This window comes from Tauraco erythrolophus, chromosome 1, assembly GCF_009769465.1.
Source record: "Tauraco erythrolophus isolate bTauEry1 chromosome 1, bTauEry1.pri, whole genome shotgun sequence".
Lineage (NCBI taxonomy): Eukaryota > Metazoa > Chordata > Aves > Musophagiformes > Musophagidae > Tauraco > Tauraco erythrolophus.
In genome coordinates this window covers 14091848-14113113 of record NC_141465.1, presented here as the reverse complement: position 1 = coordinate 14113113, position 21266 = coordinate 14091848, and the positions used below count along the sequence as shown (strand labels likewise).

The following is a 21266-nucleotide window of genomic DNA, read 5'->3' as shown; positions in this document are numbered from 1 at the left end:
ACATAATGGGGCACAGCTGTAATAACAGTCAGTGAACCAGAGACTCCCTACATCATGTCATTAGCTCACTTTTAATAAGTCTATCTTCTTGTCCTTTTTATAAGGACCATAGGGAAAGAAAGAAATATATCATGCACCAAACATCTGTGGCTTTCTCAAATTGTCTCTCTCAGAAGATAGATCTACTTAAGGGACCTGTCTTGGGATATAGATTGTAAAGTGCACACGAGCCTTTCTAAATACGGATTTTATTTAAACAGGGAGCATCACACGTCGTTTGTGAGTTGCTGAAGACAGTGCAGTCTGGCTTAACAGAATAAAGGCCGAAAGCATAAATAGCATCACAATTCCTGCAAGTAATCAAAGACGTATATTAAAATAAAGCTTGCGCTCAACTTGGTGCTGAATTTATTCCCTTGATTTCCCACACATTTCAGGCAAATAAAATTCTAGTTCTGAGGAGGTTTTAACAACTTTTCCTGGGAGTCAAATCGCACTGAAAAATTTACTGAGTCTTTCTCTGTTTTATACATTTTTATTACCCAAGCAGAAACTAAAGGATGGCCTGAAATTCTTAGTCTGCAAATGACATATGTAGATCAAGATATTACAATCCAGCTACGTCTACCCTTTAAGACTCTCCTCTCAACGATCCTAATTTCTGTACCTCGTGGTCAGTTTTGTTCTCAAGCTTTTGTCTCAAGCTTTCTCATTGTTCTTTATTGTTTTGAATACTTTTCACTCTGTCCCCTTGCAAAAACTCGGCATTGCCTTATTGGTTGCCTTCTCTCTAAACAAACTTGCCCCTTCCGTGTTTCAAAACTGCTAGATTTAACAGCTAACGCATTTAATAAAGAGATAGGAAGAGGAGTAAAAATAAATTTGATTCAATGTATGTAACAAACTGGGCTGAGTGTTTACACCTGAACAAAATATCTGGTTGATGTGTTTTTATTGCATTGTTAGTCATTAATCCAGAAAAAAACATGAAAGAGGAAAATGGGCTAGTGAATCAACTTCCAGACCTGATACTGCCACACAGAAGTGCACATGCACAGCTGCTAGTGCAGTCATCTGTTTTTCTGCACCTTTCATGCATCGGTTAGATGTTTAAGCAAGCTAATTAAACAGGCTACATGAGTTGTTCTGCTTTGTGGATTTTAGAAATGCAAAAGATAAAAGGAGGAGACTTCTGATAATCAACCTACTGCTCTTGTAGGGAAGCCTGTGATGATATAGGGTATATCTGGTTTTTTGTTATTCTTTATACTGTATCTGTGCATAGATGCCTCAGTTTGGATCCAGGGGCAGTTACTCTCTTTAAGCTTCCTATATGAACAGTCATACAGAGAAAGGAATCAAGTTTTTTACAAGCACACAACTGAATAGTGGGGGAACCAAACCTCAGGTTTAGGCACTTTCAGGCATTTGAGAAGCATAATCATTTTCCATGGTTACTACGAAAAGACTGACATTTCTAGGTAGAATTTAGACCACAAAGAGTCTCCTGTGTTTCCTTTGCCTTTCTTTCTAATGCAGTTAAGCAGAGATTCCTATTTATACTTTTTTTTTTTTTTTTGCAACTATCTGAATCCTGTCTGGTTTGTGTGGAAGTGCTGGGCTGAACTAAGGACAGAGTTGGAGGGAATCTCTTGTTACAGCATGTCCCCTTTGTTCCTCTCCTGATTCCAGGATATGTGACAGCACAAAACTCTTTGGAATCGATTTAGTACAGACACTGGCTTATTGTAGCTGAACTCATTTGCTACCACCATTCACAGCTGCGCTGTTGAGACCTTGGTTTACAAGGCCTTAAGTCCTTAAGAGCTAATCAAACATAAAACTACATTTAAAGCTGCTACACTGTGCTTTTAGTGATTAAAAGAAAACAGTCTATTTTATCATCAAGCAGGCATGCAATAAAGACCCAAGGTATAAAGAAAAAAAAAGATTTGGGTATCAGCATGGATATATTTGGAAAACACAGAAAATGTAATTGTTTTCATAGAACTTTGTTGCTAGCTATTTCCAGCTAGTTATTTTGCTGGAACCCTGGCCACTGAATCATATTGGAAATAACAAAAGGATAAGAGCTCAGGAAGATGCACGTGCAAAGTTGGGGTTCAGAGACCGAATATGCAGCCTGACATGGAGTAGCTGCTCTATCCAGGAAAATTCTGTTGCACAAAAAGGGTCACAGACTTAATTCCCTTTTTTCCCACCTACCCTGTACTGGGTTTTGATTTTGCTCATTCTCTTTGCTCTGCCCCTGTGGCCCCTCCAGTCTAACCTGGACAACTAGATTTGCTGTTCTACGTGGTGACCCAGACTCATTTGAATACGGCACATGGAAATTAAAGATAAAACTGTAGACAAGCTGTCTTGAGACAGCAGTTAATATTCTAGAGCTTACACAGTTCTTACAGCTAGGAAGCCCAAGGATATCTTCAAACATAAATTATCCATCTCCATAGTAAAACTGTACTAGTGTAATGTAAACTTGTTTATAAACTAATTTGTTCAGATCAGTTCAAAACCCAAAATGGGCACTCTTCCTTTAGAGTGTCCCAACTCATTTAACATGAAAAAGTAGGGAAAAACTAATTCTTACAGTAACACAAGCGTGACTATGCAGAGGTCTGCAGTAGTTTAACTGAAATGCTCACATGCAATTTAAAACCAGTTCCCCCTGTAATCAGGCATCCTAATATTCACACGGGGAAAGCTACTTAGCGGAAAGTAGGTCTCAGTTTACTCATTGCTGACTCCAAGGGAGAGTACCATAGCTGTTTGCTATAGTACCATAACATATAATGCTGTACAATACACAGATGAGTAAGACTGCATCCTGCAGGCCCTCTGATGAAAAAGCTTAGGAAGGAGGTGGTAACCCATGGGAAATTTAAATAAATCAAATCTCTCTCTAAAGCCATCTAGTCTGATGGAGGTATTCTGTAAAATAAGCGAATCCTACTGCAGTTTTCCATATTTATATATGCATAAACTTATGTGCTGTCACAAATGGTTAGAGTTTTGAGGTTATCATTGCTGAATACCAAGCCAAATGATTCAATAATACTCTCCTAAATTTCTCTAAAGTGAGGATATTGAGGTTTACAGTCCCTCTGCACCCATAGGTTTACTTTCTCTCCAACCCGAATAAGTGTATGGGTGTTTACTCCTCCAAATTTCATTGAGAAGGCATTGCTACATGCATGAAAAGGTCAGAATTAGAAGAGGACAGTAATTATTGAACAGTTTCTTACCTGGTCTCCCTCTAGTTGCCACTGTCCTCTTTGCACACAATCACCACACATGGATTGAGGTGGGAAAGGGCCTCTGCAGATAACCTAAGTGGAACTCCCTGCTGAAAGCAGGGTCAGCCAGAGCAGGTTGCTCAGGACCTTGATTAGTCAGGTTTCGAATACCTCCACAGATGGAGATGCCACAATCTCTTTGGGCTACCAGTTCCAGGGCTCAATTCCAGTTACAGTAGAAAAATTTTTCCTACATTTAAATATCACTTCTTGTATTTCAGTTTGTGACCATTGCCTCTTGTCCTTTCACTGAGGAGACTCTGACTCTACTTTCTTTACACCCTCCCATCAGGCCTTTATATACACTGATAAGATCCACCTGAGACTCCTCCCCTCCAGGCTGGGCAGTCCCACCTCTCTCAGCCTCTCTTCACATGACAGGTGTTCCTCTCCCTTAATCATCTTAGTGACCCTTCACTGGTCTTGCCTTAGTATATCCATGTCTCTCTTGTACTGGGCAGAGGCTAAGCTGGACACACCACATGTGGCCTCACCAGTGCTGAGTAGAAGTGAAGGATCACCTCCCTCAACCTGCTGGTAGTGCTCTTCCTATTGCAATCCCAGATGCTCCACCAGGACCCCTAGATCCTTTTCTGCAAAGCTGCTTTCCAGCCACTTGGCCTCCAGCATGTACTGGTGCACAGGGTTAGTCCTCCACAGGTGCAGGATGTATGCGACTACAGGAGTGTTAAAGATTGACATTGAAAATAGCATACTGGAGGAAGCTCACACCAGAATTACATTCTGGAAAGTCAGGAAAATACAAAGACTCTAAGCTTCTTCACAGTGCCCAAAACATGATTGTTGAGGAAATGTTCTGTATCGATTTTATACATCATCTTATTCAACTTTGATACAGACCCTGAATAAGAATTCTATACAAACCAACGCTAACACCTTCTCCAGGTAAAATGAGACTCTTTAAAGGTAATTACCAGAGAATGTTTGCTGTTTCTGACTTAACTCTTAAGCAGCTAAATACATTTTTATCATTAGCTTATCTCCAATGGACTTACATGGACTGTATTTACACAGATACCATGTTTATTTGTTAGATAGGAAGTGCAGCCCTTTTCAGGAATACATCAAGCTTTATTTGTTATTGCTCACTTTGGGACTTCCCCAAGTTTCAAAAATCTCAGGATGCTTTCAGTATTTATTTTGTTTTACACAATAAATACAGTGATAACTGTATTTACTATTTATTAGGCATGTCACGATCATATTGTTTGCATGACTTTATAGTTCCTAGAACTAATGAATACAAAGCTAAGAAAAACTAAGCAGATTTTAGATCAAACAAGCAGAATCGCTTCTTGTATGGTGAACCTTCTCACCAGATCTGCTGGGTGGAAAGGATGGGGACAGCGCTGTGTGTACTGAGATACCAGTGGGACGGCCAAGGCTTCCTAAGACCTACCTGATAGATCAATATCTGCTAATGGTGCAGACTTCTGCAAGTTCTGAAAGTTCTCCTTGTCTCCTCTAGATTGCAAGGATCACTGCAGAGAATATGCCTATTTAAAATGCAGTAAAGTCAGTTAGATCCTTGGTTAAAATACTAATCTTTTTGATCAGCGTTCCTGAGTCGTACCTGCAATCTCTATGGCTGTGTGTGATACCATAAAATCAGCAATATGGCATAAAAACTGTTACTTCCTCATGCAGCATCTGTGAAACATATTCATCTTATATGTGCCCCTGACCCAATGGCAGTGTTTCACATTGGAAAACCTCCTCTCTCATAGTTGTGAACTGATTATCCAGTAGTACAGCTGTGTGGTCTCTACCAAATCTCAGTCTTTCTTCAGTGAATTCCACACCCTATTTCCGTTTAAAACCTCCTTGGGCTCCAGTCAGAACCTTCTGCTTATGGCAGCATAAATGCAGCAAATGCAGAACCGCCCTGACCTGGACTGGATGTCTCCTCCCTTTGGGTTACTCATAAAGCTCCAAGGAATGGACAACCTTCTGTCTTTACAGGCAGATGCATTTGAAAAAAGCCCATAAACTGGGGTTCAGCAAACCCAGCAAACATAGGATATCTGTGCCCAGACACGTGATCACGCTAGCGACAAGCCAGGCAGCGTGGCACGGCTGTCAGCCTCTCTGCGCGGCGCATTCCCAATTAGCACAGCACCTCCAGGGGTACCGAATTCCATATCCTCTCCCTTAGCAGCCAGTGACCCTTTCTAAACGGGGTTGATTGGTGTTATTAGGAGATAACATCTGTGTAGTGCAATGTATTGACATGTAGTGACAGCCTTCTTTGGGCAGCAGCAGAATGCTTCAAAATAATTTAGAGAAATCCGTATCAGGTGGCAACTGAAGGCACATATTACACTGTGATCAACGAGGATGGTCAACAAACTCAATTAAATTGAAACATGTGCCCTTTCTTTTTTACTTCCACACCAAAGATGGAAAGACTTACAGGAATTACAAATATCGCAGCGTCATACCTGTCTAGCCATATTTTGTGAGAGATCTTTTTTTTTTTCATATCCCGAGATGCCTGCTCATTAACCTTCACTGGAAGAGAAGAAAAACGAAGTGCAACAAAAGCACAGCAAAACTCACGCCAGACAGTTGGGAGAAAAAACCTAATCCATTTTCTGGAATGATTCTGAATATCCCTCAATTTAGAGGACGGGATCTTGGCTTTACAACTGTTTTGTACTGTAAAATGTATTATCCTTCTTGCAGTCACAGCACCAGTAGAATCAGACTCTGGATGTTTCAAACCTTACAGATGCCAACGAAGCATACCTTTCCTTTACTTCTAGACCAGGTTTGAAAACTCTCCAGGAATATGTTACCAAGATTGTTAGTTACAGACTCAAGAACTCAGAGTCACTGTAAAAGTATCAGCATTCATCCAGCAACATTTAAGGTGACCCTTTTTGTGTGTGTATGCATTTATGTGTATATGTAAATTACAAACATGTGTATGCATGTATATGATTAGCTTATGTACAAAAATGGAGCTGCTGTGCAAACTGACTGACTCCTAACATATCAGCTGAATTTATTTTAACACACTCTGGCAGATCTCCCAATTGCTGCATTACAGAAAATTAGTACTATGCACGTTCTGATCTATTAGGCTGGTGTTGGATTCATAGGGAGAAATGCCCATGTGTATGGTGAAAAACATGGAAAGAAATGTTTGGTCAATTTTCAGTGGGTCTTTGGGGCTCAGAGATCCAGCAAACATAATGCCAGCTGATGCCTGTCTTGAACTGAGTTCATCTGAAGTGAAGATGTACAATGTCTGATTTTTACCACCAAGAGGTCGTAAAAACCCCTGACAGTGCTTGAAAAAAGCACATGGATACTGAAAATCCAGGATTAAAACTGCAACTTCATCATACCCATTGCAAAGGTACAGGGCTCTCAAATCAAAGTTGGCAGAAGTGAAATAGCCTGGATTCAGGAGAGACTGAGGCGATGCAAGCTGTAGTACAATTCAATCTTCTTTCCAAAACTCTCAGCCTACTGACTGACATGTTCCTTCTGCAGGCTTGCCAGGGGCCTGTCCTCAGGATCTGTCTGGCTTTACTGAACTGTAGCACCTCGTGTGATACCCCATCCACAGAACAATCCCCCAAAGCCATACACTTCTACTCCCTTGAGTCCAGCAGAGCTCAGTCATCTAATCAAGGCTTTATCCAACTGGCAGATATCCCTGTCCTTGAAGGAACATACCCAAAGTCAGACAGCACAAATAACAGCCCTAGAGTCATGACTGGCTTTTGGACTCTTTTGGTGTCTTCCAGATGCAGCTCAACTGTGCCTTAATTCTTTTTTTTGAAGTGTCAGCCAGTTAAACTTTTAATTATAATGTAATTTAAGATGTTCAAACTTTCTCCCCCCACCTCCGCCTAGGTGTTTAAGTATGACATTAGCTAAAAATATGCTCCGTTGTGTCCCTTCTGTCATCTAACCAGGACGAGAATCCAAGAGAAATTGCATTTCTGTAATTACACTTTAAAATATGATTTACGTACATATTTAAGGTCTAATTTTAGCAACTTATGGAACTTCTAGGGGAATTCTAATATAGTGAACCAATTCACATGATCAAGAGAGAGCACTGTTAAGCCTGTAGTAACCCACACCACCTAAATATGTACTTCAGCAAAAATGGCCCATGCATAAAAGTAGAAAACAAGCAAACTAATCGCTTTAAGCAGCCTACGGGTTGCACTAAACGAAGTTGCTACCGCCAGAAATGCATGGACTCTGCCACGTCACAGGAACTGAGCATTCCAATCCAAAATCAAAATCCACCTTGCATCATGGTGCAAACGCAGCCAGCTCCGGGCCCTGGGGAAGCACACTGCAAAGCAGGAGGTCTCTGCAGAGAAACACCTTTCACTGATCCTAGGGAGCTCATTCTACGGAATGTCCCAGGTGAGTTCTAACTGCAATGGCACTGAACAGGCTGAAAGGCAATATGTCTGATGTAAAAAACAGAAGAACAGAGAACAACTAAACAAAGGCTGCTAAAGTTTCTGACACAAGCATCCAAAAAATTTAACAGTAGCAAATTGTTTGGAATGGACATAAAACACATGTTTCAGAGCTGAAATCAATGCCTAGATGAGAAAGAGATCATGAGAAGATGTTTCAACTGGGTAGATCACCTCTATCTGCCTACTGCATAGTTAAATAGTCCTCCAGAGCATTTGGAAACGTCCTGACTGCTGTCAGAAAAGAGTCTGTTATCACATTTTCATGCCTTCTTCCGAAACCGATCTGTGATCTGAGGAAAAGAGATATATGCTTTATGTGAAAAACATTGCGATAACATAGCTCACTACGAGAAGGTCTACTTAGCACAAACCAAGTTAACATCGTTCTTTGAGGAAGACAGAAACATAGGTATTTTGGGGATCGGGTGTGGGATGGGAAGAAGTGGGAGCAAAGTTACTGCACACACACGCGTTTTCAGTACAAAGCTTCCTGACAGTGAACGGCACGGAGCAGAACTACAGAAATTTCAGAATCTAGTCTTTCTCTTCACTGGCAAGTATTGCTCCTAAAGAAATGCTACCTCAACAAATGCTAGAGAAGAGTTAAGATTCTTCCCATCTTTCAGATGAACGAAACTTTGTCAAATGATGAGCAAATGGTAGAATAGCACAGCAGCGACAAAAGCTCCGATCCGACAGTCGGGGCGTACTGCTGTGCATCGTGCCTCGATGACAGAAGTAGAGCAGTCGCTTTGCTCACTATCAGCTACGACACCAGGACCTAATTCAGTATGCAGCTCCACACCCCCATCATGTTGGCAATAATTCAGAGCTGGTAAGACAACTTGTAAAGGGGAAAAAAATAATAATAAAAAAAAAAGCGCAGTGTTTTAAACCTCTCTAATTTAATGTGAGTTTTTTATGTCTCTAACATCAAAGCATTTTTTCACTTCTATTTAATCAAAATTAATCACTAAGATTACTACAGTAATTTATGTTGGAGATTATTGAAATGAGTGTTTTATTAAAATCTGGTTTTATTAATAAAACACATTCTGGCTAAGGAATCATGTGAGCCTGCTATTAGAGACTATTAACTGGGGACTGGGAGTTAATCATAACAGTCATGCTGCCAGGTCCTTTGACAGCAACACACACTGCGTTTGTTTCTGCTTTTGCTTTTACTAGCGTATGCAAGTCAATTAGTTACCCCAGCACATGAGCAGTCGGAGTAACTCCTGTAAAACAGGGAATGGAAACAAAAGTACGTACATCTCGGTAGTTCTGAACAAAGAAACGGTAATCAGAAAGAGACTCACCAGCCTGATTCGTTGTGATGCTGACAGCAGCAAATTGCCTGGAAAGCATACTCAAGTCAGATACCCCGTTGACTGCATCAATCTCAAAAGTGTAATTGGTATGTGCCAAGAGGTCCACCACTGTCACCGTGGTGTTGGTGAGTCCACTCTGACGGGGTAAGAATCGCACGTTGTCGCTACACGGCTCACACATCTTGATGTTTCCTCCACATTTTTTGCAAATGATGTTGAAAGTGACATCTTTCCGACCTCCAGTGTCAAGAGGCCAGCTCCAGTCCAGGATAACAGACGTCTCATTGATGTTAGAGATAACGTTTCTTGGAGCAGATGGTGGTCCTACAAAAGGAAACACAAAAGCAGAGGGATGAGATTTTCTGTAGCGCTCCAAGATGGAAGTAAAAAGGGCACAAAAATACAAAAGTGAAAAATATAAATAATCAGTAATCTTCTAGTTATTTCCTGTAGAGACCTCTGAAATATTTCACTGGACTACAGTCTATCAAGGGACCATGTTTTCTTACAGACAGACAGTACCCTCAGGGTGCAGTTCAGGATTGAGGGCTGAAAACTTTGGTAGCAATTTAAAAATCCTAGCTGTCCTTCTTGAGTCTGACAGAGAACAAGAAGGACAACATGAAAATAAAAAGACATAAACCCAGCTCATCAATTTCTGGTGGCCTGTCCAACATGTAAGAAGACATGGGAGGCAGTGGATGGCTGACTGCAATGGGGCATGAGAGGAAGCAAGCAAGCTGCTGAGATACAGATGGAGGAGCGAGAATGACAGCCCGAGCATAATGATGCTACTCACTGGTGCAAGCCATGGATGGAGGGTCTTTCTCAGAGCGAAAGTAATTCTTTTCACACCTGCAGTTCAGAGATGCATCTTCGTAGGTAGAGCTGTGAGGTGGGCATTTGGCACACTTCACATTGCCCGCAGAGGCTTTGTAGAACCCGGGTCGACAAGCTGCAAAATAACAGGAGTATAGTTTTAAATTCCATGGACATCTCCTCGATTTTAACATGCGACTTTGTTACTGCCCTGGGACCTATCCATATGTAGATCACATTTTGCAGATGTTTATGGTCTAAAAATACAGATTTTTCTCATAATGAGAAAGCTGATGGAAATAAAACCTCTTGGTAGAACAGAGCTCTTCATGCATCAACTTGGATTTGCTTTTAATTTTGCCTGGAAAACAAAACAGTGTATTGCACTACTGAGAAGAAACATTTTCTATGTTGCGTTTTGAGAACTTCACTTATTTTTCTTCTCTTGTGGTTAATTTACCAAAACACTGGCCCTATCCTGCATAAGAAACTAACTTTATCCTCTCTCTGCTGCTAAGGTTTGCTGACAAGGGCACACTAATCGTAAACTATGTCTCTCCAGTTCAGCAGAACTAAGCAAGCCAAAACCAAGAAAATAACCTAACAGTGAAAGATCTTTTCCATGTATAAGGCTCAAAATGCTCCTTCTGATACTAACAGGAACTTGCATGGTGTGTACAAGGAGGATGTTTTTTACATTAACCCAGTCATCTCGGGATGGTGCTTGAAACCACAAAAGCTGCTTATGAAAAAATCTGGGTGGTGATGTTTCATTAATACTGGCACACTCTCTCTGTTTTGACTCCTGTCGCATTTTGGACTGATTCAAGGCCATGTTTGAATCAGAAGAAAACAGCCTTTGAAGTAAGTTACAGAAATGAGCAATTTAGCAAATAACTTTTCAAGAAAAACCCATGCAGTGAAATAACACTGTTGACTTCTTCCCACTAAGACGCTATCACCATCAGCAGACTCTACTGTTCAGCTGCTGCTTCCCCCTCAAGACACGCATCCTTCTCCAAATGGAATCCACCAAGTAAAAGCATTCAGGCTGACACTGGTCACCTGCAGGTCTGTACCTATACCTACAACAACCATTCACAAACAGACAACTTAACAAAAGACAGTACATCTGAAAGAGCGTTCACCTTTTGTTACGCTTTGGTTCCACAGCAAACCCTGCCTACAGTGCAAGCACACCAGGAAAATGTCAATACATTCTCATTACAAATATAACGTAAAAAAAGAGTAATACAAAAAAACACACCACTTCGTTTTGTGTCTGGAGCCCAGACAGTCAAGCTTAGATAAAAGTGTCCAGGACTTTTCACTGAATTCAATGCTCATTTGAAGCCCAAAGAGTGGGTTCATCAGCCGTGGTGTAAGCCTAAACAGGGACACACTTTTCAGTTTTGCTTATGAAGGTAAACTGACTTGTAAACGTAGTATAAAATCCAAGATACAAGACTATGTGGTCTTTTGTGTCCATTCATGCACTGCTCAAACAGAAAAGCGTTAGGACGGGCAGCCTGAGGTAGAAAAAAAGTCAGAATAAAAATCCCATGTAAATGATGGAGGAGAGTTGGATCTGCAGCATGAACCTTGATGTTCAGCTTCCACGTTCTCAGCCATAACAAAAACCTAACTGAATATCTGAATTAGCCAAATCTGTTGATCAGTTTCTGGTGCCAAACGCCCGAGTGAAATGCACTGCCAACTAGAGAGAGAACAAACCCTGGTACAGTTGTACGTCCTACTCTGAAGCATCTTAATAAAGGAAACCCTCCTCACACGGCACCGAACACAGCGTGAGGAGCTTGAAAGGTTTCTCAAGGCATTGCTAACCTCGGCCACTCTTCGACCCTTCACAGCCCTTGCACAAATCCAGGCCCCTGCCCGCAACTCCTGCCTCTGACTTCCACGCTGGCAAAGCAGCTGGGAATGACACCACCTCCCCTGCCAAGATCTCTCCTGCAAGCCCTGAGGAGACCATCCTGAGTTGAAGGCTCTGAGTACTGGGCCCAACGGGCAGCCTGTGAAAGCAGAATCACTGAAAATGACCTCGTGGAGAAGTGCACGAGCCTAACGCCGATGTGCCCGGTCGGCCACAGCCTGTCCTCCTTGGGGCAGCCTTCCTGGTGTCTCTGTCTCCTCGGAGGCTGCAAGGGAGTTTGGGGATTTCCGTTTAATGTGATGAAATGAAGGAAACCTCGGCCCCTCTTAAACACCTCTACTAGGAGAAGAGGCAGCGGGAAACAGAGTTGGCTTTTTTAGTTTTGCTGTTGTTATTGTTGCAGCCTTTTGAGACTCAAATATCGTTCCCTCCCAAATACTGCCTCATGACACATGTGCCACACCTCGAGCGAGCCTCTTCGCTCTCCCTTCGGCTGACAGAGGAGTCTGAAATGCTTCCACTGTCTCTCAGCACAGCACGGCCATTCCTGGCCCTAAGACAACGACCCAGGCAGAAAGAAGGGATGCCAAACCCGCTCTTACCAGACCTAGCAACTAAGCAAACACATTAAGAAACAACCATCACACCACATCTGTCTGGATGCCTACACAGCCCTTTCACCAGAACTTCCCATGGAAACTCACTGCCAGGCATTAAATTCACATGGTTTCGCTTAACCATATCTACTCAGCTTGAAGGAACATTTTTGTATTTACGGGCAGGTATATACAAGACAAAGGTGTATTTATGACTACATGCAGTATAATTTTTTAATTTTTAAAATAATTGTATATGCTAGTTTAATGGAAAGATTGGAAAAATACTAATAACATAAAACTGAACCTTTGTCATATTGTTGGTCACCCTACAAGGCACAACTTCCACTGCTGATTAAGCATAGTTTCACAGCATCGTAACACACCAGCATTCATTTACAGCACAGAACTACAGTGAGACTGTTCATTTGGGGCACTTTCAAAGCATCTATCACCAACGTGTTTTAATACAGCAATGCATTTAACATAAGTAAACAAGCTCGTGTAAGAAGCGGACAGATTTTGTGGAATGAGGAAGAGACAGGAAAGAAACTGCTCCGTTAATAAATGTCTCTTTCATCCCTCATGTGAAAACTCATAGACTTCATTTAAGAAAGGGTGCTGGAGGTCTGGGGCCAGAGAAAAAACAAAGAAGAAAGAGGGAAGCATCCTGGTAACAGGAGATCAGGCTTTTTCTTTCCAGAGGGACAGGGATTTCATCATTTCACGCTTCTGATATTGTGGTACAGAATGAGTAGTCAGGGTGGGGGAATGAGCCGGTCGGATCCCTGCTGCCCTGGTATGCCCTAGTGAGGGCATCCCAATCCTGTGTCTTCCCCTCAGGCAGTCTCGCGCTTTCTGTCTTGGTTTGTCAGACCAATTTAAGATTATTCACAACTGCAGCTTGAAGGAGAAAAAAAACCCACAACCATACCTGAAATTGAAGCTTGGAAAGTGTTGTCAATCTACTTACTATTATTATTCTTTTCCTAGTCATTTTTTAATTCTGATATACAAAGAAAAAAAAAGAAGTCTTTACTTCAAAAAACATTCTTCTTTTTTTTTTTTTTACGTCAGAAAAATTGGGTTACATGAACTGATGGAAGAAGGTTGGGCTTCTTGAGGTGAATGACACAGTTCTGGTTTCAGTCAGGTTGAAAATAAAAGTCTTCACAGAATCTGTAATTTCTGCACAGGAACCATCTGTGACCAGCACTTGCTTCTTCTAAACATTTTCTTTTGAAAGCTAAGGAATTTTCCTTTCCCTCACAAGGAGGAACGATGCTAGGGGAAGTAAATGCAATCTCTTTTATTTGAGTGCATGCCACACTGACTTTAAGTTACCAGCTGGTAAGAGTTTCAGGACTGCAATTGTCCTCACTACTGTATGAAAATGAATTTACTAAGCTATAACTGATGAGTCCATCTCAGAGACAGAGAGTGGGGAAAATGATTTAAGTGAAAGAAAAACAAATGTATATAACAATCTATAGTAGTTACTGCTAAAAGAGACGTGTTTTTTCAACAGCAAAGTGAATTTTGCCCGTTTGACGAATCTGTCTGAGATGAAAACATAGTCCTTATTAAGGGTTAAATGACTCACTTTTATTTGAATTCATTTTAAATTAAAATACATAGCTGTTAGAAGCATTTTAGTATTCAGACCTTGCATCCACGTACACTGCATCTACATACACAGAGCAATATCACCAATTCCCAGCCGTAAACACCAACTAATGACCTGAGCCAGCGCTGCCGGAGCAGATGACTTCCCCGTCCACGTGCTCGAGGCCTGACGGGGCCCTTTTCCCTGCACAAGGTCAAAGCAACCCTTTATTTGCAAAATGAGCCTCACTCCTCGGTCCTACAGGAACTCTGCTTTTGTGCCCTGAAGAGAGGTGCGATGCTTGGAGGCAAGGCTCAAGCATCACAACGCATTAGAAGCGGATATAGACAGCCATGAAAGCGGGCGTGCAACGGGCAGCATCCACCAAGCGATCGAGTGTTTCCTTCTGTTGCTCCTCTGCCGTTGAATAAAACAGCTCAGGGGCAAAACATCACTGCAGCATTAAACAGCAGCATTTAGAGAAAAAGGAAATTCAATCATAAAACTGTACAGCTCCTGGATACCTTAACATTTCCCCATCACGTGTGCCAGCAAGACGGATGATGGCAACCCTGGGACAAGCCTCCTGTCCCTGTCCTCTGCAGAGAGGACAGGGAAGCATCCCCCATGTGTGTGGTCCATGTTAGAGGGGCTTTGCAAACCACTCTCACGGTCATCTGTGGAAATGGCATGCCAAGGAGTAGCAGCGAAGGTCCTTATGCTGGACCTGAAGCCACAGGATGACCTTTGGCTGTGCAGGTGTGCTGGAAAGTGAATGTTACTAGCTGTCTCACCTCGATTCCCCTTAAAGCCTTGCATCTTTGTACTCTTCTCAGATCTCTCTTCAAAGCATTTACTCTTTTTTCTCACTACACATGTTATGGTCGTGCTCTGGAGATGCCAACAGCACTATGTTCATCACCACTAACAGAACTGCACGTTCACCTACTCGTACATTCACATGCAGATGTAAAATGAGATGTAACACAGCTGTCAGCTTGTGAAAATGGATGGCAAATCAAGCAGAAAAGATTAACCTTATAAAAGTCAAAAGCATGTATTTTCCTTGGGTAAGTAATTTCTTTCCCTTCTTGCACTTGTTTATATCTTTGAGAAACAACAAAAAAGTGAAAATTGTGATTAACTTTAAATGAAGATTTCAAAACTGTTCATTTCACACTTCTGTCACAAACTATATCCAGCCATACATGCTACTCATGCTATCTTAAAAATAGCCCTATATAGATAAAGTACACTTCTGGCTCAGATGCATGAAGTGTAGGAAATGAAGGTAGAATTCTGCCCTGAGTCACCTCATCCTCAGCTTGCATTACATGTCATTCACAAGACTGAAAACGTCTCATTCTTCCCTCCCTCTCTTGCTCACTAGGGCACCCTGCTCAGCAGGAAGCAATGCTTTATAATGTAGGTTTCCTGTAAAATCCCCCAGAACAGGGAAACCATCTTCAGCAGCTCTCATTCTCCATTAGTATATGAAAAGCCACATAATCTACGGCATTGCACATGTGCACATCCTCTCTCTCTCTGGGGCCTCTAGGCACTTTCTTGCACACCCATCTAGCCTAAACTGGCTTCTAAAAATTACAGTGTATTTTTGGTTCTTATTTCCATTGAACTTAATGCATGCTTTTTGTCACCAGATCTGAACAAACAGTAAGACACCACTTAAGGGAGCAGGTCTCAAAGCTAAGTACTCCTCCTGAGAGTACTCCTCCTGACAGTAGAAAGAGAGGTACGGGGCTGAACGTCACTACTATGCTTTGAAAACTCCCTGTGCCTGCTGAGAAGGAGGAGGAAGAGGAGGAGGAGGCAGGGGCAGCCCTAACGCTTGTCAGCAGGTTGGGATCCCCACTAAAGGCTACTGGACAGGCAGAGCACATTTCTCTTTGTTGGGCTGCGGCACTGGCACGTACACTGTCTGTGCCCAGGGAAGGAGGGAAATTGAGGAAGACTTTAGTGAGGGCTAAAAGCTCTAGTGGGGATGGACCCTTTTAATTCCAAATTAAGAATAGTCCCAGCAACAGGTAAGGACATCGGCTTTCTCTCATTGCCCATGGGAGTCTATTCTGTTTGTTGGGGAAATCAAAACTTACAATTATTATTAGCATTCTTTGTATTCTTACACTGTCATCCCTGTAGTCTTCAGCACGCTATACGCAACACCTGAAATACTTACAGAACAGGTAGTGCTGGAACCAGCAGCAGAAGCAAGCCAGTCATTTTTGCTAAGCGTGATAAACAAATCAATAAAATCTCATATTGTATTATCTGTGCACGAGACATACTCTTTGCTCTGAAAACACAGGCATAAAATTAAGAGTTGCATTTTAAGTACTAAAGTGAATTCCTACCACTCCTTTCATTATTAGCTGTGCAATAGCTCTGGAAAACTGCAACTGTTTATTACTATAACTTATCTCTGGGGGGAAAACTACTGCAAATGGAAACACACATCGTGTGTACTTTTGCATGCCCAGACTGGAAAACACAGTAATCACAGCCAAAGCCTCCGACAGATTTGGAGAACTACTGCAGCTGACCACCGCTAGAAGAAATCAACAATTAACAAAACTGGTGCAATTTCTTTCCTATCACTAAGCCTCCTCCAACAGCAAGAGGCCAATAATCCGAGGGCTCAGGAAACGACCTGTCTTCTCTCCACCCCTCTCCTACCTCTCCAGCCTTTGCGCCAGCAGGACGGACTGCGCGGTATGCACGGAGCAGGGATGCAGTGCAACGTGACACCGAAATGCCTCTAGGAAAGTGCTCTTTGAAATGAACACTTTTCATTTTTTACACCTGAAAGCTGCTGCTAGCACAAAACCCATATTCAGTAGCATTTAATCTTACTCATGAGTAAATTTCTGCTTTTTCCTCCCCACTTCATATTTTACAGTGATCTGTGACCTTAACATATTTTAATCAGATGCTTTTTAAATTGGCTTTACTCCCAGGTCAAGTCACTCAGCAGAAACAATTCCTGTTCTTTGTTTAATAACTGTTCCTGGCAGACATATTAATTATATGTACATAAGAGATAGCTTTATCCTGAGGGAGTAACACTGCACCTTTCAACTGCAGTCTGTAATGGCTCCACGTTAAGCCTTGCAGCCTTCTGTATCTCTTTTTATGAAGTGCATTACAGCCGTGATTGCTACCAGCAATATTGTTGAAAGCGTCAACTACTGTCAAAGACGGTAGGTCTAAAACACAGCGTTACAGAAAAGATGTTCTCACTTATGCGTACACAAATATCTTGTTTCAAAACGCACAAGGCGTTGCAGCTTCTTTGCAGGCAGTTTTGGGGAAAAGAAATCTTTCCTTAACAGGAAAACATTGAGAACCAAAGCCTTGATTCAGAATTAAATCAAAATAAACAAAGTTCTACCTTAATTCCACCCATGCTTAGCGAATCACTTAAACCAGAATTTAAACAAAGAATTTAATAAACGCATGTTTATAAGCACTGTCTTTCACTTTCCCTAAACAAGATGTTTTCCTGAAGCAAAGGCTGGACACGCTGAGATATATTAAGCTATCATTTTGTCAAACAAAGAAATTCCATGTTCTGTTTTTTTTAAACTTAATTTAATCCAGACAGAGATGAAAAATAACTTCCTAATTCAAGAAGCATTGTAAAAAAAAAAAAAAAAAGTAAATATAAATTAACGAAATACCAGAAAAAAACCCCACCAGCATCAACTTGAACAGGAAAAAAAGGTTGTATAAACACACACACAAGAAATCTGAAAGTTTCAAAAAACCTTTTGGCAAGGATAAAAAGAGATACTTTTTCCTTAAACTAAAATTATGCTATGGACTCCTCAAAGGCAAACTAGACATAGGATCCCAACAGCTTCAAACAATAAATGTTTTCTAACATCAGGCCGAGTGCGCCACAAGGGGATAACCACGGTACCGCTCAGTTTAGTCTTTCCTCAACCTCCCCTGTCTGTGTCAGAACTTTTAAAAAACCAAAACCACAAACAAGAACAACCAACCAACTCTCCGCCCTCTAAAGCAAACCAAACAGACCTGGTAGACATGGCAGCCCCTGTCCCACATGACATGAGCTCTTGGGTAGATGTTTCCTTTCCAGCTCAGTGGAAAAATCCAGACAGTGCCTGGTTATCCTCCCAGGCTACATTTAGCTAATGAGTGAAAAACAATTTCCATAACTTCAGGATGTTTATGTAGCTTCCCTGTGCCTGAACCAGGCCAGATTAACAGGTTAACAACATGACAGTGATCTAAACAGAGAAGAAATGAATTGTCAAACAGATTACACCCAGCCTTAGCACTTACCTGGGTGCTTATCTTGGGTCTAATGGTAGCACCTTATGAAAGTGCAAGAGAAAGGCCAACAAGGGATGCTCATTTGCCATCCCTCGTTATTTCACCTTCATCCCTACAACTTAGATATTACTTCAAAGACCTGGAAACCCAAGGTTTGATACATCTGTTGGCTTATTTTTTAACAAAGATTAATTACGATAATCCTCCATTGTACTGTCCTTCATGTAGAATATCCAATTATTTTTCTCTAATTATTGGTCTCAATGAATTTCTCTTGACTTTCCTCTCCAGTCTAGGTAGTCAATGTGAAGTGAAAAAATACATTCTTTCCTTCAGTTTACCTTCAGATTTGGTAGCCTTTTAGCCAAATTAACGTGTCCTCGGTTTTTATTTTCAGTCAGGGAGAACAGCTGTTCCTGATGTATTCTTTCTAAGCCATTCCTTACCTTACATGGATCTATCACGACGTCGTCTGTGAGGAACAATCGCAACCTTTTCAATTAGTTTTTATAGGAATATCTTCTATGCCTTTGATTATACTTATCTCTAGTTCTGCAGTGTCACTTATCAGGTGGAAAATGCTCGTATTCTTTTCATAACGCTTCTGATGAAACCCATTGATTTATATATTGGACGACATTTTATCTCTTAGCCTCTATTTCTAACACATCCGGGGCTTTGCTTTGGTTTTTTATTTCCAGCAATCCATTCACCAGGCTTACTTCTCCCAGTTGTCTGTGTCAATGCACATATGCCAAGCCAAAATAGATAATTCAGATGTAGAAAAAGTCTACATTTTCTTGCTGGGAGGGAGGGAAGATAATTTTGCATTTACTGAGGCTAAATGTTCTTTTGCAACTTTCCACCCTTGTTAACATGTACTGGGAAGAGTGTTGCTGTCCCCATTTTGCAGGTGAAAAAAATAATGCAGAGCAGGCCCCAAACCTAATGTTCTTTCTTTCAGTGACACCTCCTAATCAAAATGCTGCCGGGTGGGTTGTGTGATGTTACAAAGTGCTCAGCCCAGCTCCCCAATGACATAGGTCCACTACTGCAATTAGCATGAATTAGTACTTTTGTTAGTAGTCTCAGCAGAGCTGTCAAATTAATTGGAAAAGAAATTTAACAAATGCCTTTCCCCTTAGAGATATTCTTTCAGGTCAGGGTTGAGGCATATTGATTGAGCAGCGTGAGGGAAGCTTATGTTCCTTACGCCCTTGCTGAACCCGTTTTGTTGATAAAAAGAGAAGACTTTGGTTTCTGGAGCTGTTAATCAGGTACCTGTCACAAGCAGCCCACTAACATAAAAAAGACAATCAATTTTATAATGTTGAAATATTGCAGCTGCTGAAAAGAAAAGAAAAGAAAAGAAAAGAAAAGAAAAGAAAAGAAAAGAAAAGAAAAGAAAAGAAAAGAAAAGAAAAGAAAAGAAAAGAAAAGAAAAGAAAAGAAAAGAAAAGAAAAGAAAAGAAAAGAAAAGAAAAGAAAAGAAAAGAAAAGAAAAAGGCTCAATTAATGGCCAGTGGCTAAACCATCTATACATTCATTCTTCATGAACTCTCACTTTCTCACACCTTAAAGTTAGTTCTTTCAGTTTATCTCTAATTTGCAGACATATCCAAAAGATAGTGCACTGTTTCCCCAATTTTTAAGATATTTCTGAATTCAACCACTGGGGGCAAGACACGGCTAGACACATACAAGCCTTAAGGTTTAGGAAGCAAGCACTGGAGATGTTATACTGTCCTCTCTTACCAAAAAAAAAAAAAAATTTAAAAAAAGTTGGCATTTTTAAGCACTTAGATTAACAGGAGACAAAAAGCTAAAATTGTGTGGCTATGCCTCATTCAGAGACGGCCACTGAATCCCTTACTGTTTGTTTCACTGCCAACCATCGGCATACTGCTGCTTGAAATCTCCAAGAGGTGGTGCTGGGAAAGGGAAGCTCTTAAGAAGAGAAATGATGCAGCAATGGCAGGTTCTTAAACCTGTATGAAAAAATCCCTACGGTTTAAGCCGCTGTCATTACGTGCTGACGTAAGTCTGGGATGTAATTTAGTGTATCAGAACACGGTTGTAATTTGTAACAGCGTACGAGAAACAGCCTTTGCTTTGCTTGTGATGCTGTTAGTATCACTCAATGGGTGCATCTACGTAAGTGTTTTAGTTCACATCTGGAGACTGCTCTTAAAAGGAAAATCCCACTTCTCCCCTCTTGCCATGACTGGGTTCACAATATAAAGTGTCTCCAGAGCACGCAATAGGTGCGCTGGATGATGCACTCCCTGCAACAGGGAGTCCACCGGACTTGACTAGAGACATTCTGAAGTAAAATGTGCTGGAAGGGTTGGCACAAGGTCCTTCATACCAGCTGCTTAATGCTACTGATCTGCCCCTACTTGGCCACGCTGCTTACCAAGGTAGACTTAACTCATGATTACCAGCCTCCAAATATCTCAATGCAGTCAGCATTGCTAAAATTGTTGGATATTTCCAAAGAAAAAAGATTCAAAAAGACCTGATAGTAGAAAAAAAAGGATGATTTCATTATTAGAAAGCTATTAAACATGTAACTGCAAACAAACAGACATTATGGTCTGTATTTTACCATATTTAATAGGACATGGAATAAGTACAAAGAGAGGTTTCAGTGATTACTTAAGAAAAGCTTTAACCAGAAGACCAAAATGTTATGGCTTCATCATCATCATAAAAATCTCTTTTCTTCATTTGCCTTTTTCACTGTCTGTATTTTCTTCCTTCCAGAGGAAAGCATGAAAATTAAACAGCTACGGCCTCTGGGGACATCTGTGCTCTGACAATCTTCTTCCCACAGCTGAAAGGAAAAGCCAAGGGCTTTTGCAAAACTATCTAACAACTCGAGTGCAGTATTTATACACTGTGTGCT

At 41.2% G+C, this 21266-nt stretch overlaps 1 protein-coding gene across 1 annotated transcript in view; it reads right to left on the bottom strand.

The window, feature by feature from the left end:
* Positions 1-21266, bottom strand: part of EPHA3 (EPH receptor A3) — a 218011-nt gene that overhangs the window by 69306 nt on the left and 127439 nt on the right. Inside the window, exons 3-4 of the mRNA XM_086628600.1 lie at positions 9926-10081; positions 9115-9450 (exon numbers count right to left, since the gene is read on the bottom strand). Of these exons, the coding sequence (XP_086484726.1) occupies positions 9115-9450; positions 9926-10081 (492 nt within the window). The remainder of the gene's footprint in view (positions 1-9114; positions 9451-9925; positions 10082-21266) is intronic.